Below are 17,544 nucleotides of genomic sequence, written 5' to 3' on the forward strand. Positions count from 1 at the left end.
TGGAGGTGATGTGTGCACACATTCTCAGACAGTGGAGGGAGAGACTCCTGGATCATGTAGTCACAGAACACTGAGACCTGTCCTTCCTTCCCAGTGTCTGTCCTGCCTTACCTTCCTCATTCCTTCTTCAGAGCCCCTCATCAGAACCAGTCACTTCGTGTTCTGTGCCCTGTAAGTAAATTTCCTTTGACTCTAGCCTTTTGCTCATGTGTCCAGCTGTCTCCTCTCTCGTGAAGACCAGGGCCTCATTGAACATCTGCTCCCAATTCCTCTGACCCCTCGATGATGTCTTTCATGGAATCAACAACAAAAACTTGTTAAGTAAGCACGGTGTGAGAGCAGAATGGAGTATTTCCAGACTGGGATGGTCGGGATTGCCACAGAGCCTCCTCCACAGTGTGACAGGAAGGCCTGGAAAGGACCCCTGGGAGGACAGTGCACTACCTAGGTATTTTTATCCGCCTTACTGGTGTCTGTTGTATAGGTCCATCCCCTTTCCCTCCTGAAGATTGATCGGCCCAGGGTCTTTTCCTTCCTGATCTAGGTGGCTGGACTCTTAGATGGACACCTCTCTTTTTCCAGTGACACTTCTGTGAACGCGCTCGTTTTTCAAATTAAACCAATAATATTAAATTTCTTGGAAAGTGAGTTCCTTAAAACAATTTAATTTTCGTTGACATTGGGAGTGAAAAGACTAATTTGTTACAGTTAAGGAAGGTCAACCGTTAGTCAAAACAAAACAAAAAAGACCATTTGACAATGCAAAGTCTTCACCCCACTCATTTGCCTAAACTGTCATACTCAAGAAAGACATTTAACACCCTCCCACAAAGACTTGTTGCACTCAAATGGAATGTCAACACATCCTCTAGGAATGAAGGCTTCCTGGCAGAATCATATTTACACATCTGTGGTGTTAGAATTACAGAACCATTAGGAGAAGTTTTGTAAATCTGACTAGGTTGTCAGTCATTCATTGACTAGGTATGGAAAAGAAGTGTGACCAGGTACTTGGCGCCTCGGTGAAACCCAGGGAGAAAGTTCTGATGCTGAGGCCTGAAGAATCCTGGAACAATCTGGCCCTCCTGGGGATTAGGTTATTCACACCTCTGAGATCCAGCTAGGCTTATAAGCACAGGGGAAAACTCAAGGGCAAGTCCTCCAAGCTGGCCTGCTGACCAGGGTGAGCAACGTTCGCTGCTACATGGCTAGTGTGCATCTTGGCTTCATTAATTCCCCACATATAGCAAGTGTGCCAGACTCTGTTACTGAGCTACACTACACCCCCAGCCCTAGAAATGATAATCTGTTGGACAAAGAATACACTACACATATTTGTGCAGCTAGATACCACCTTACATTTTTTGCATGCATACAATGTAATTATCACGTTATATATTTATATTCTGAAAGATAAGGCTTACTGCCCCAGTGCCTCGTAACACTTAGAATAATTTTTTTCTATTTTATTTTATGTGTAATGGGTGTGTCTATGAGCCACAGGCATGCAATGTCTTGGGAGGTCAGAAGAGGGCGTTGGGCTGCGGTTCGGTTACAGATAATTGTGAGCTTCCCTACGAGTGCTGGTAATTGAACTGGGTCCTCTGAAAGAGCAGCCAGTGCTATTGACCATTAAGCAACTCTCCACTCCATTAAAATAACCATTTTCTTAATGTCATGAGATATTCTGTCCATTTTCAAAATTTTAATTCTCACAAAGCAGATGAATTTGTAGTTTCCTTCAGCAGAATCCAAGTAAGATCTTCACTGCAGTCGACTTTTAATTTCTAATTTCTTTCTCTGCTCCCTTCATAATTTTTTTTAAAACAAAACAAAACCAGATCATTTTTCCCTACATATTTTTCTAGAGTCTGAATTGTGGTCACTGGATCACTGTGTTGGGTAAACATCACACACATAAATGACAGGGAGAATTTTTTTTCCCTCACCAAAGATGGGAAAATATTCCAACCAGAACAGTCAAACCTGACAGAGTGGCCATGGCTATTTGAGAGCGCCGTCAGGAATGTGAACGTTCTTCCTGGCTGCTCTCTGCCCTCTCTGTGAAGAAGTTGTTAATATCTAGCATGATGGGGAATAAAATTCTACTCAAGACACACATCCTTGAAAAGCAGTGAGATCTTCCCAGATGATTGGAAACCTTGGCTGCTGCCATTCACTGAGGCCAGTACTTTGGTGGGGAGTGGGTGGCCTTTTGTAAGATTCTTAAAACTACAGGGTTCGCTGTGTACTTGAGACCTCACGGGAGCATGATTGAAGCCGGAGCTTTAGTGATTTAATGAAAGATTGAAGCCGGAGCTTTAGTGATTTAATGAAAGCTGAACAGGGAAGACAAGAAACAAATAACATACATTTTAGCTACAATCTCAAAAGGACACCTAACCCTTAAAATAGCCTGGTTAGACTTCTCAGTTTCTTAAGTTAAGTTAATTACATAGGACTGTAGTGAACTACAAGAAAAGAGTTTATAGTGAATTTATAGTGATTCAAGCCCAGAATACCTTCAGGAAATGTAGCAATTCTGAGAAAGCAGCAGTTTGCTGTGTTGATATAGACATTTGTACCAGCATTGAAGCTCCGTGCCCTGTTTCTATCTCTAATGCATAGGACATTTGTAGTACAACCACTTTAAGCTTATCTCTGACTAGCTTACAAATAAATGAGACTGTGACTATGGTTACTTTATTCAGCTTTGACTATTCCTGGGGGGGGGTCACCCCTAATCTACTCTTCTAACTGCTGGCATGACTACCCCCCCAGCAGTGTGCCCTGGATACTTGCTGTTTCTCCTGGCCACGTGGTCATGGTTCCTCTTCTCTCATGGAAACTCTCTCCTTCCTCCATTCTTCCTCTTCCTCCTCTTTCTCCTCCTCTAACTCTACCTCATGGTCTCTCTTCTTTCCTCTCCTCAGCTCTCCACCCCAACCAGGTCACTAGAAACCCACCTCCTCTAATCCCTCCAGTAATTGGCTGTAGCCATTTTTATTTAACCGATATTTTAAATCAAGGAACAAGGTTTGCACAGCAAAAGCTGGTAAACCTGAGAATGAGCTCATAGTCCTGAACATCTGGGTACAGAATTTATCATATAATACACAGCAATGCACCAAACCTCAACAGGCGTGCTCTGTCTTATAATGCATTTTAGAATTTTGACAACATCCCCCACATACACTTGAACTCATGGCCATCCTCCTGTCCAGTCCTGAGTACTAGGACTATAAGTGTGTGCCACCACACCCATCTTATCCTATATACCCCTTATAAATCATTCCTTAGTCTGTTATTATCATAATATTAAGAAATAAATTCGGGCTGGAGACATGGCTCAGCAGGTAAGAGCACTGACTGCTCTTCTGGAGGTCCTGAGTTCAAATCCCAGCAACCACATGGTGGTTCACAACCACTCGTAATGAGATCTGATGCTTTCTTCTCATGTGTCTGAAGACAGCTACAGTGTACCTATTTATAATAATAAATAAATCTTCGGGCCAGAGCAAACAGGGAATGAGCAAGCGGAATGAGCGGGCCAACCAGAGGGAGCAGAGGTCCTAAAAATTCAATTCCCAATAACCACATGAAGGCTCACAACCATCTATCTGTACAGCTACAGTGTACTCATATACATAACATAAGTTAATTAATTAAAAAAAGAAAAAGAAATAAATTCTTTGCCAGATGTAATGACTCATAACCATGATATAAGTACTGAAGAGGATTAGGTAGAAGGAATATTTGAGGCCAGCATGGTACTGTATAAGTAGGAAAGTTTAAATATGCTTGGCCCATAGGCAGTGGTACAGTTGGGAGGTGTGGCCTTGTTGGAGGAAGTGTGTCACTGTAGGGGTGGGCTTTGGAGGTCTCCTATGCTCAGGCTCCTGCCATTGCACAAGAGTTTCCTCTTAACTGCTTGCTCCAGGTTGCATTCCAGTCAAGATGTAGAACTCCCAACGCCTCCTCAAGCACCATGTCTACCTGTATGCTCCCATGCATCTTGCTATGATGATGTGATGGTTTGTATACACTAGGCCCAGGGAGTGACACTATTCGAAGATGTGGCCCTTTTGGAGTAGGTGTGTCACTGTGGATGTGGGCTATAAGACCCTCATCTTAGCTGCCTGGAAGTCAGTCTTTTACTAGCAGCCTTTGGATGAAGATGTAGAACTCTCAACTATGCCTATCCCATGACTGTCTGGATGCTGCCATGTTCCCACCTTGATGATAATGGACTGAACCTGTAAGTCAGGCCTAATTAAATGTCCTTTATAAGACTTGCCTTGGTCATGGTGTCTGTTCACAGCAGTAAAACCCTAACTAAGACAGATGATAATGAACTAAACCTCTGAAACTGTCAGCCAGGCCCAATTAAATGTAGTCCTTTATGGGAGTTGCCTTGGTCATGGTGTCTGTTCACAGCAATGGAAACCCTAGCTAAAACAATAAGAAATCGGAGTAAATAATAAATAAGTAAAATCTTAAGGTATAACTAGACCATATTTTAACTCAGAAAAAGAATAGCATGTTTTAATATAAGACCTTTTGGGTTTTTAAAAGCAAAATTATATAGGGGGCTATTGTGTGTGACCATTAAATTACCACTTTAAGGCTAGAAGATGGCTCAGTCCATAAAGGGCCTTTGAGGGCCTGTTAGGTCTCCAGAAGCTACATTTTCCTAAAAGGTAGGCATGATGGTGTTCACTTGTAATTCCAGTCGTGGGGAAGGCATTGATAAGCAACCCCTGGGTAAACTACAGGTCAGTGAGAGATCCTGTTTCCAAAACAAGGATATAACACCTGAGGAATGACACCTAGGACTGCCCCGCCCCCCCCCCACACACACACAGAGAGAGAGAGAGAGAGAGAGAGAGAGAGAGAGAGAGAGAGAGAGAGAATATGAATGAATTCCATCGTAAAATACTCGCTGTACACTAGAAGATAAAGATGTGGCATATTAGCTTTTTTCATGAGCCAGTGGGAAGGATTCCTTGAATACAGAATTTGGGTACAGCGTTGCCCATCAGAAGTCGTATGCTCACGATTCTCCTTTGCCGGAAGGGAAGAGTTCCTTGCCAGTCCTATCCACCTGTAACTAAGAGTATTTATTTATCTGTGAGGTTGGACTTGTTAGTGCGTGGATCTGGCTTTTGTCTCTGGCCATTGAGGTCATCCCGGCTGCTTAGTCTATAGCTTCTCAATTACACCCTCTGTTCCTTTGCACAGCTTCATCGTAAGTGTACGAGAGAGACGCGAGAAAGTATAGGGGTTGCTATGGCAGCACTGTTACACACACACAAGTGACAGAGACACTGAAAGACTCCTCTGAGTGCGGATGAAATGTGTGGACGTTCAGGCAGGTCACTGCTGCCCAGATTTCCAGTCATGCCCTCAGGATTCAGGGGAGTCCATCTGTCTGTGGAACGACACCAGCTCTCTGCCCAACAAGAATCACCAGCTGAAGTCAAAGACCTCAGTATCCTTCCTTCCATTTCATCTTTTTCTCTGCCATTAATACTTCTCTTCCTGTCCTTAAAATGTCCTTTCTTTATTAACTTTTTCTCTCTGCCACAGAACCTAACCCATCTATCTTGTCTGAGAACACAGAATAGCCATCTACATCCATTAGCCCTCCTGACTCCTGAATCTTTAGCTGGTGTTCAGATGTACTAATCCAATACTAAAATTCTTCTGTCTCGTCTCTCCTGTTATCTGATTTCTTCATTTATTTTCTTTCTTTCTTTCTTTCTTTCTTTCTTTCTTTCTTTCTTTCTTTCTTTCTTTCTTTCTTTCTTTCCTTCCTTCCTTCCTTCCTTCCTTCCTTCCTTCCTTCCTTCCGGTTTTTCGAGACAGGGTTTCTCTGTGTAGCCCTGGCTGACCTGGAACTCACTCTGTAGACCAGGCTGGCCTCAAACTCAGAAATCCGCCTGCCTCTGCCTCCCAAGTGCTGGGATTAAAGGTGTGTGCCACCACGCCCGGCTCTCTTCATTTTCTAACTAAACATTCTTTCCAAAGATCTTGGCAAATAATTCTGGTCCTTTGGAGACTCTTGTGTGTTGTTCTCATTTCATGCAGCACCCTGAGTTCTCTCACGCTCCTGCTCTTCATCATGAGGCTTCTCTGTAAATGCTTGTGCCAACAGAAATTGTTCCTAACCTACCCCATCATCTGTAGCAAAGTGCTAGAACCGCTAATGGTACCTTATTTGGAAAAGGGGTATTTGCAGATGTGATAGTGCTGAGGATTATGAGATAAGCTCATCTTGGAGTAACTGTTGGCTCCCAAATGCCACCCTAACTATCCTGATAAGAGATGCAGAGGGTAGGTTGACATTACTTACATGTACATACATCATAAACCCTGTCTCTCTGACCCTTTGATTGGCTTATTAACATTGTCTTCAAACATACTTTTATGCTAAAGGAGGCCCTTTGAGCATTTCTTGCAATGGCTGCATATAACTATCACTCATAGAATCTTTACAATCTTTATCACCTATAAAATTCTAGTAATTTTATACAGTTATTATTATTGTTTTATTGTATACGTGTGTGTGTGTGTGTTTACATATCCATAGCTATTTCTGGAGGTCAGAGATCAGCAGCCTTAAGCTGCTGTCCACCTTAATTTTGGGGACAGCCTTTCACTGAACCAGAAGCTTTCATTGACTCAGACAGCGTGTCCACCCAGTGAGCACCAGGAATCTTCCTGTCTCTGACTCCCCAGTGCAGGGATAACAGGTGTGTGCTGCCATACCTGGCTTTTCTATGCGAGTTCTGGGCATAGGACTCAGGTGTTCATGCTTACAAGGTAGGCTGCTTATAGCTAAGTTACCTCTGGAGGTGCCCAATTCTCAGGTAAAAGTCAATAGCAGCCACAATCTACCTTAGTCTAAGATTACACTTGCACCTCTTTAGCAATATAAGAATGATTTATGAGTAGAGGTGGCTATAGAGATAACTTGCCTGGAAAGACTACACGCTCCACCAAGGATACAGGTTCAGTTCCCAGCACCCACGTGGCAGTGTACATCCATCTTTAACTCCTCCTCCAGGGCATCCAGCATCATTGTCTAACCTCTGATAGCATCCGGTACACACACAGAACATGTGTATAAATAAATGTAGGTAAAACCTTCACACACGTAAAATAAAAATAATACATCCTTAAAAGAATGTTTCATTGTTTCATTGATGGAGATGTACTTCAATGGTAGTGTGTTTGGCTAGTATACCTGAGGTTCTAGGTTCAGTTCTCAGGAGTGGGGGAGGGTCGACTTTATGTGTGACTCATTATGCATGTTGGAATTTGGTGATGCAGCAAATGTGGACCAACATACACCCTTGTTAGACATATACATCAGTATATATATATGGTAGCGTTGACCGAGTCATGACTACAAGACTGAAGCAGCACTGCCGAGGCTGAGTGGGTAGTGATTTGTAGGAGGGGTTGACACCTTAACAGAACATCAACAGATTCATTCTGATCCTTCAGGAATTCTAACATTCTCAACAAACAACAGGAGTTCTGTGGTTTCCCAGGATCAAATGCTTGTCGCCTTTGGAAGAGGCCATGGGAAGTCTTCACAACGCTTGTAGGACACCAACTGGAGGTCATGAGTGACATTCTAATAATTTCCATAAAATGGTTTAGTTGTAACTTGATCAACTTATTCATAAAATGGGAAGCCCCAGGAATGCAGGTGATATTTCTGTCAAGCATCAAAGGGCAGTTTTGGGGGGAGTGGCATACACTTTGGGGTGCCTTTCTTGCTTCATCCCTTGGGAATGCTTGACCTGGTGTGCTGTTTTTCTGTATTTCTCTCTGACCATGCCACAGGCATCTCTCTTTTCATTGGCATCTCCTAGCTTGCCTATCCTGGGCCGAGACTGCTATGTTTTGTCTACTCTTGTGGCACACCATTCTCCAATTCTCCAGGCAGACAATGCCCTGCTCACATAGGTGTGTGTCACTTACCCACGCGGCTCCGAATGCTCTAACCTCTGAGCGCTCCTGTTTATTTTTCCACAGCTGCAGCTGCCCTCAGCTCTCTATCAGCACTTACCAATGTGTGTTTCTAATCCCTCCCAAAGGAGGCAAAACTATGTTTCCCATTTGACTTCTATAGTGCACCACAGATAACGGGGCCACGTGTGTAATAGGCATTCAGGATGTTTGCCAAATTAAATTGATGGTAATGCCTCGCCTTGGGAATTAACCCATTGTGATTGGATAGAGAGGCTCTATGTGATAACTTGGGAATCTCTCTTTGACTGTTGCATGGAGTTGGGGGATCAGCAGCCTATAGGCTGTATAGTACTAGAAACATTGATCCTTGGCTCTTGTTTGGTCATGACTGATCTGATATATATGCACACATACACATATATATACATACATAATATATTATATATTATTATATATTATAATGATATATATGTATTATATATAGTCCACTGAGTAGATGAAAAGTAATGCTAGGTTAATGTTTTGATTTGTATTCAGCTCTGGCTTTTAGAAGCAGTGGTGACTCATTGGATATTTAACTAACAGATGATGTGTCATGAAAGAAAAATTCAATTAAAGAAGAGAAGAGCAAACCTCGAATACTCTGAATCATGTTGTTTGGTGATCAAAGTGCAGTTGACCTCAACAGATTTGTTATTGCCCTGAACCTCACTGGGCTCCAATCCTCTACCACTAACCCTGATTTTATGCTCCATTTAACATGAATTCAGTTAGGACAAGGAAACAAAGTGTGCTTTAAGTAAAAGATCAGGGAGCTTTTTCTGTTTCTGTCTAAACTTCCAATGACTGGCTTTGTCTTAGGTGATTTAACATGACAGCTTCACTTGCTGCTTTACCATAGAGCTCAACTGTGCAGTGATGAAAAGCACTTGCTCAGGCCCCGTGGCCCACACCTTTAATGCCAGCACTCGGGAAGTAGAGGCACACTGATCTCCCTAGGTTCAAGGCCAACCTGTTCTATAGCAGGAGTTCCAGGCCAGCCAGGGCTATATATACAGTGAGAGTCCATCTTGGGGCTATGGGGAGGGGGAGAGGGTGGGAAGGAAGGGGGAAAGAGGGAAGGAAGGAAATGGGAGGGAAAGAGGGAGAGAGATGAAGGGAGATCAGGTTTGCTCATGAGTCACATGGCAGGAGTGTTGTTTGGTCCTCCAGTGTCATTCAAGCATGATTACCTCATTTGTGTTCTAAGCTCAAAAACTTCCCTCTCCTGCAGGTGCAGAATCTGTCTCTGGAGGACCTCAGAGCATGGCCTCTGGGGCCAGATTCATGAATCTGAATCCTGCTGCTTCCACCTTTTAGCCAGGCTTGGCAGATACAGTCTGTGCCTCAGGTGCCCTGAAGTACTATTGATTACAGCCAGAGGCCATTCTGAAGGTGAAGCAAGTTCATATTTGCATCTTGTGTTTGACACGTAATGAGTGCTAAACATGTGAGTGACACAACATGATAAACACCTCTCCTGTATGTGTTTGCTGTCACTGTTCTTATAGGTCAAGTAAACCTGTTTCACAACTTTCAAATAAATAATCTGTTAGATTTGTTTAAGTCATACTAACTAAAAGGACTTTAGGCCAAGAGTGTGTGTATGCCAGTTGATTTATAGGGCATTTAGGGGGGATATTTTTATGTGAGCATCTCACGTAACAAATACCTACTGGTAACAGACAGAACCTTACATAAACAAAAATCCCAACTCCTGGATACAGGCTAACAACTAGACCAGCAGCAGCAGTGGAATGACAAAGGATCACGGGAGGCTGACTATTAGGGGCGCTCCAGAGGGAGACTCAAGGAACATGAAGCAGTTGCATTTAGTCAAAGGGTGCTCTTAGGAGAAACCAGGTATCTCAAAAACAATCCTTTCTTAAACTTTTTACTTATTCTTTGTAAATATTGTATCACACACCCCAAGCCCACTCATTTCCCTCTCCTTTTATATTCACCCTTTCAGCCCTCCCAAGAAATAAACCTCTGTAGAAGTTGCAGCATGTCACAATACATACACCCTTTTGTCCACACATCTTCACTTGCGAATGTTCATTGGTGTGAATCATGGTCTGGTTTGAGACCTCTGGTTCTGTGCTACTGTTCGCACTGGATCCTCACCTGGACTCTGTTTCAACAACACATTCTTATCTTAAACACTGAGAAAGTCTAGCAAGACAAAAGATCAGGGCTCCCTATGTAGACTTAGGTTAAAGAGATAAGCTGATTGTACAACCACTCTGGAAATCAGTCTGGCGGTTCCTCAGAAAATTGGACATAATACTACAAGAAGATCCAGCAATTCTTCTCTTGGGCATATACCCAGAAGATGTTCCAACTGGTAATAAGGACACATGCTCCACTATGTTCATAGCAGCCTTATTTATAATGCCAGAAGCTGGAAAGAACCCAGATGTCCCTCAACAGAAGAATGGATACAGAAAATATGGTACATTTACACAATAGAGTACTACTCAGCTATTAAAAACAATGAATTTATGAAATTCTTGGGCAAATGGATGTATCTGGAGGATATCATCCTGAGTGAGGTAACCCAATCACAACAGAAGTCACTTGATATGCACTCACTGATAAGTGGATGTTAGCCCAGAAACTTAGAATGCCCAAGATACAATTTGCAAAACACAAAATCAAGAAGAAGGAAGACCAACGTGTGGATACTTCATTCCTCCTTAGAATAGGAACAAAATACCCATGGAAGGAGTTACAGAGACAAAGTTTGGAGCTAAGACAAAAGGATGAACCATCCAGAGACTACCCCACCCAGGGATCCATCCCATAATCAGCCACTAAACGCAGACACTATTGCACATGCCAGCAAGATTTTGCTGAAAGGACCCTGATATAGCTGTCTCGTGTGAGGCTATGCCAGTGCCTGGCAAACACAGAAGTGGATGCTCACAGTCATTTATTGGGTGGAACACAGGGTCCCCATTGAAGGAGCTAGAGAAAGTACTCAAGGAGCTGAAGGGGTCTGCAACCCTATTGGTGGAACAACAATATGAACTAACCAGTACCCCCAGAGCTCGTGTCTCTAGCTGTATATGTAGTAGAGGATGGCCTAGTCGGTCATCATTGGGAAGAGAGGCCCCTTGGTCTTACAAAATTTATATTGCCCCAGTACAGGGGAATACCAGGGGCAAGAAGTGGGAGTGGGTGGGTAGGGGATCAGGGCAGGAGGCAGGCGGGGGGGATAGGGGACTTTCGGGATAGCATTTGAAATGTAAATGAAGAAAAATATCTAATAAAAATTTTTTAAAAAAGAGATAAGCTGGTTAATGTTACTAGGAAATGGTCAGGCAGGCCTATGTTTATGGTGATGTTTGATGATCTAGTCTGGGGATCAGACCTAAACTGATTTTTTAAAATACATTCCAAGGTGAGTTAAATGGCAGAAGTCTCATTGTCGGTCCTCTTTGAGATGCAATGTTTATCCTGACAGTATCTGCTGCAGGCAGCAAGAATTCCCTGTTTGTAATGAAACCCATTCTCGGTACATTACTGCGTGCCTTCTTTCTGGGGGTATCCAGAGGACGAAGGGCCCTTCCATCTTCTAAAGGTGAAAGAAACCTCATTCCATTCCAGAGTTCAACCTGTCTGGTTGGTTGGACATGTTGCATGAACCATAAAGGGTACAGACTGAAACTGGCTTCGAGTTAGTTGTGAGGGAAAGAGGGCTGGCTCATTGACCTGCAGAAAGCCCTGGTACTCACTGGTCCCTTGGATCAGGATGTCTGGCAAGACAAGGCAAACTGCAGATAGCAAGTGCCTCCAGAGCCAAGTGTTCTGCCCCCTGCAGCTGTGAGGAGCAGAGCTTAACAAGTGACAGGGAGCAAGGGGAGGGGCAGGAGGCGGTCCTTAGGTATGTGCAGATTCACCTTGATGAGCTGTGGCTGTCACAGTGCCACATGCAGAGGATGAGGGAGGCTCCCAGAGGAAAAGAGTTTCCTTAACCCGTGGACTATATCCAGCAGTGTTCCTTTCTCCAGTACCTTCAGACGCTGTTGAACAGTGTTCTTGGAGAGGGACCTTCAGGGAAGTAAGGCTTTCCTTAAGAGAGTGAGAACTTTGGTTGGTGGTTTAGTCCTTGGGAGTTCTGGATGGTCTGGTTGGTTGGTGGTGATGGTCTTCCTATGGGGATTGCAAAGTCCTTCAGTTCCTTCAGTCCTTTCTCCAACTCCTCCATTGGGGTCCCCATGCTCAGTCCGATGGTTGGCCTCATGCATCTACATTGGTCAGGCTCTGGCAGAGCCTCTGAGGAGCTTTATATCAGGCTCCAGTCAGCCAGCACTTCTTGGCATCAGTGATGGAGTCTGGGTTTGGTGGCTCTACACATAGAGGGACCCATGGCTCCAGCAGCATATGTGGCAGAGGATGGATGACTTTATCTGGCATCAATGGGAGGGGAGGCCGTGGTCCTGTGATTTCCCAGTGTAAGGGAATGCTAGGGCAGTGAGGTGGGAGTGGGTGGGTGGGGGTGGGGGAGCATAGAAACAGGGAGGGGGTGGGTTAGGGGGTTTGCAGAGGAGAAACTGGGAAGGAAGATAACATTAGAGATGTAAATAAATAAAATAACCAATAAAAAATAAAAATTAAAATTAAGAAAAAAGAGAGTGAGAACTTACCTCGTAGGATTATAGGTGACAGCAGTCTACTCTCACAGCTCCAAGGACTTTGGTTCTTACTGAAGAGATGTCCTAGCCAGAGCTCGGCAGTCGCTGCTGCTCAACTGACAGCTATAAGCACCAGAGGGTAGAGAGGTCAAGGGGGGTGAAGAGAGAGTTCTCCATGAGGCCAACAAAACACGTGCCGGGAAGGAGAAGCTCAAGGCATGATGGTTAAGGTATTTACCCCGCCAGAATTGATACAGAGTTTTAATAAAGCCAGTATGGAGCTAGTGAGATGGCTCAGTGACTAGAGCATGTGCCACACAAGTCTAAAGACCTGAGTTTCGATTCCCCAGAACCACTGTCCTGCCAGACATGCCGGGGGGAGGGGTGGAAGTGAGGGGGATGGTGTATAAATCTATCATCCCAGTGTTCCCACAGTGAGATGGCAGGAGAGCCTGGAGAATCCCTGGTAGCTCACATATCAGCCTGCTGGGTATATGCATTGCTTAACAAGGGACTCTCTCTCTCTCTTTCTTAAGCAAGGTAGAAGAAGGTGAGGACAAGAACCCAGCTTTGTCCTCTGTCTTCTACGTGTGCAGTGACACATGCCGGCCAGCACTCATACACTTGAGCGTGTGTGTGCGCGCACACACACACACACAGATTCTTTAAAAAACAACATAGTAGGAGAGGTAGGTGAATTCTGAGAGGGGGGAAGGGAGGGGGGAGAGGAGAGGAGGGGAGGGAGAGGGAGAGAGGGAGAGAGGGAGAGAGGGAGAGAGGGAGAGAGGAGACGCGCTCCCTCCTGCAAGGAAACAGAGGAGATTTAGCAGTTGGAACTTACTTGGTTACTGTTCTACTGCTGAAATACCCTGACTGAGGTGGTTTAATAAGAATGGTCCCTTGGGAGCCATTGAATGCCTAGTCACCGGGGAATGGAACTATTTGAAAGAATTGGAAAAATTAGGAGATTGTTGTCTTGTTGGAGAAATACGTTACGGGTGGTGGGCTTTGAGGATTTAAAAGCCCATTCCAGGCGCAGTCTCTCTCAGTCAGTGCCTGCCTGCCTCTCTCTCTCTCTCTCCTACTCCCTCTTACCCTCCCCCTTCCTGTCAATCTCCCTCTCCATCTCCCTCCCCAGGTCAGGATGTAAAGCTCTAACATATTGCTCTAACGACCTGCCTCCATGCTCCCTGCCACAATCCATAATGATATAGACTAAGCCTCTGAGACTGTATGCAAGCCCCCATGAAAGGCTTCCCTTCTAAGAGTTGCCTTGGACTTGGTAACAGAGCAGTAACTAAGACAACGGTCAAGGCAACTTGTAGGAGGAAACCTTTAATAGGAGGCTGGCTTAGTTTCAGAGAGTTAGTCTATGTCTGCCGTGGTGGGGAGTGTGGTAGCAGGTGTGAAATTGGAGCAGTACCTGAAAGCTTATATACTGATCCACGAGCAGCAAGCAGAGATAAAAATAGGGTCTGGCTTGATGCCCCTCCTCCAGTAAAGCCACACCTCCTAATCCTTCCCAAGTAGTTCCACTAACTGTGGGACCAAACATTCAAACATGACCTCATGGCAGCCATTCTGAATCAAACCACCACAGGTGGTCTTACCTCATGACCCATTACCGTGAGGTCAGGATTTAAAGATAAGAGCTATGGGGGTTACTATTTCATTTCAGTGCTTGTCTTTCCTGAGACTGGCCATTTGGAGCGGGAGTCATAGGAGTTAGGCTCTGGTGTTTGCATAAGGTGCTGGAAGTCCCTGATCAGTCTTCAGGCAGTTAGGGCTGTGTTATTGGAGACTGGGGCAGTCTGCTGTCACTTGTGACCTGTTTGCCTCCAAAGTTACTTTGGAGGAAAGTTTGGCATTTTTTTTTTTACTTAGTTAACACATAGTTACCATATGACCCAAATATTGGGGTGTTTGTCCAAGACAAATAGAAGCACATCTGTAGAGAGTCTTATAAGAATAGCAGCTTTGTTCAATGTTTTCCCACCTGGAGACAGTCCAGATGTCTTTTAACCAGTGAACAGACATCTAGGGATGAATCTCAGATGCATCTTGCTAGGTGAAAGGAGCCAAATCCAAAATGGTATGAGTTGTATGATTCATTTTAATTATGTTCTGGCAAAGGCAACATTATGGGGACAGTGATTGGATGGCAATCACCAGGAGATGTCATTAGCTTGGAGCACTAACTGCAAAAGGATAAACTGAGAGAAGATGCTGGAAGGAGGGGAATAATATTCTGTATCATTCACAATACAAAACAAGTCACCCATCTGGATATAAAATAGGGTGAAGCTAAGCTACTTTTGAGTTGCTGTTTTGTATTACTGGATTTTAAAATTAGACCAATAAGAACTTGTTACTGTCTTGGTTAGTTTCCCCAGATGGATCTCTTCATTCCTTGGTGTTGGAATCTAATGAATAGACCCCATTTTACTTACATCATCTATCTTTAATACCTAGTTCTTCTCTTCATCTGAAAACCTACCGCAGAGTTTTCATTTGATTTTAGCACCACATTCCAGAGTCTTTGTCTGGAAGCCTTCCTCTTCTATTATGCTAACTTTCTTTTTTCTTCTGCAAATCTCCTAATTCCTCATTATCCAGTATTCTGTCTGTCTTCCCTTAGCCCCACTGTAGGCTCCAGTCTGTGACTGTGGAGTGCAGGTACCTAGTGGAGGCAGAAGTCTTGTCTGGGCAGGAGGAAGATAGCTAGCTGCATGATGGAATCTGATAATCTATTTGTTTCTTGGGTTGATTTTCATGTAGGCACCCCCGAAGAAAAGGCATGGTTTATGGTTCTTGCTGTCAGTGTTAGCTTCGAGGGCGGGGGGCTTTGGAAGCAGCTTTTTCAAGAGTAAGTCTGTCTTTTGCCTCTGTTGCGTCTGACTTACTATTTCAACTCAGCAGTAAGTCAGAATCTACATGTTTGAAGTTCTATCCCCAGCACCGCAGAAAAGAGAAAGAGAACTTCGTTTTATTTCCTGTGTTACCTTCAGTCATGGTGAATCTCTGATTTACGAACGGTGGTCATAAGAGAGAGAGTAAGACGTGATAGGGAGTGTGAAAAGCAGAAGGCTTTATCATGATTGACATTGTGGTGTGTACATTGCCAGCTACTTTTTTATTTATATATCTATAGAATGCCTGTGCTATCTTTTAATGCATCAAACTTGGAACTTCCCCCATTTCTAAGCAGTTTTTTTGGCTCACGGTTTTTGGTGGCTACCTGATGTGTTGAAATTGTCAATGTTTGTGTGTAATGGACAGCTCTGTTGTTCTGTAAGGACCTATCTAGCCACTTTCAAATTAAATTTCTATTGACACTTAAAACATTAGGTTTCGTTATGGCAGTTTTCAAATGAAGCTTGGTTTTAGTGATTATCATTGCTACTTCTCCGCCTGCAGGACTCCCAGGTCGGTCCCCTGCTCCTTCCCTTGCTAGGAACCCCATAACTGCCTTTACTGTTTTATGTCACATATGACCTTCTGCCCTTCTGCTCCCTTCTGCAGCCTCCTACCTCAGACTTAGTTTCATTGCTGCATCCCTCCTCCTCTCTCCCTCCCCCTCCCTCTTCTCCTCCCCCTCTTCCCCTCCTCACTCCCCATGCACATGTTTGAGACATGGAGTTAGTTTCTCTTACACATCTTTATTTGTATGTGTGAATGAGTTGGAGAGTAATTTCAGTTTCATTCCTGTGACATATTTTCCAATTCTGGCATGGGGTTTTTTGTTACTCGATAAGAGGTGTCATAGAGTTTTGGAATATTTGCATCTGTGATTTATATTCTTCTTCTTCGTCATATTCTATACCTTATTTTTTCCCTTGATCATAATTGCCACAAGCTGACCATATGTTAATTAATAATTAATTTTAAAGATAGTTATAGAGTAATGAACTTATATTTTTAAAAAACCTATGTTTGTGACTGCAATTATCTATGGATCTTTAGTACTTTTTTTTTTTAACCTTGTAAACTTATTGTACCTTATTGTAACTTGACATTGAACAGGGCCTCAGCTGCCACTTCTAACCATCACAGGCTTTCTGTGATTTGCAATACATGTTTGATTTTTTTTCTTTAATAAAAGTGCAGGTTTGTTGAATTTTTAAAAACCCACTTCCAGTCAAGCTGCATTTAAAGTTTGGTGGTAAACAGAGAGGGAAAATCCCTTTCATTTCCTCATTTGAACACTGAGTTCTTACTGGGCATGGTATAGGTGTTATCCTTTGGTGACTCACTTTTCTGCTCGCAGACATTGCTGTGGTGGAGATGAGCGACGCCTTCCGGCAGCCTTCCTTGTTTTACCATCTTGGAGTGAGAGAAAGCTTCAGTATGGCCAACAACATCATCCTCTACTGTGATACTAATTCCGATTCACTCCAGTCCCTGAAGGTAATCCGCCCCCCCCCCCCCCCCCCCCGCCCCTTCACACAGCATTTAACTTCAACACTGTCAGTGAGGGGCACAGTACTGTCATCCAAAACATTTGAAGTAGCTTACATTTATGAAAAGTTAATTCTGTCGATAGGATAATTAGGCAGGGAAGACTACTCACCTTGTGAGGCCTATCTAATTGAATATAAAAATGTGAATTGTTTGGTTTCAGGCCCAGGGATAAGGGACTAGGGTGCATATTTTACCTATCAAAGAAAACCTGGCCTCCAGGTTCCCCCAGCATCCCTCAGTTCCTGCCTAGCATACCTACCCCCAACCCTGAACTTTCTAGCCCAGGGGCTGGGTTGCCCTTCCTCCAGAGGCTTCTCCTTCTATAATCCAGACCTCTCCCTACCTCTTTCTTCTCCCCCTCTCCTCTCCTCTCCTCTCCTCTCTCTCTCTCTCTCTCTCTCTCTCTCTCTCTCTCTCT

The 17,544-nt window shown here is 43.9% G+C and overlaps 1 protein-coding gene across 1 annotated transcript in view; it reads left to right on the forward strand.

Moving 5' to 3' along the window:
* Window positions 1–17,544, forward strand: part of Map3k5 (mitogen-activated protein kinase kinase kinase 5) — a 195,453-nt gene that overhangs the window by 42,332 nt on the left and 135,577 nt on the right. Inside the window, exon 2 of the mRNA XM_021174435.2 lies at window positions 16,933–17,072. Coding sequence (XP_021030094.1) covers window positions 16,933–17,072 — 140 coding nt within the window. The remainder of the gene's footprint in view (window positions 1–16,932; window positions 17,073–17,544) is intronic.

This window comes from Mus caroli, chromosome 10, assembly GCF_900094665.2.
Source record: "Mus caroli chromosome 10, CAROLI_EIJ_v1.1, whole genome shotgun sequence".
Taxonomy (NCBI): Eukaryota; Metazoa; Chordata; class Mammalia; order Rodentia; family Muridae; genus Mus; species Mus caroli.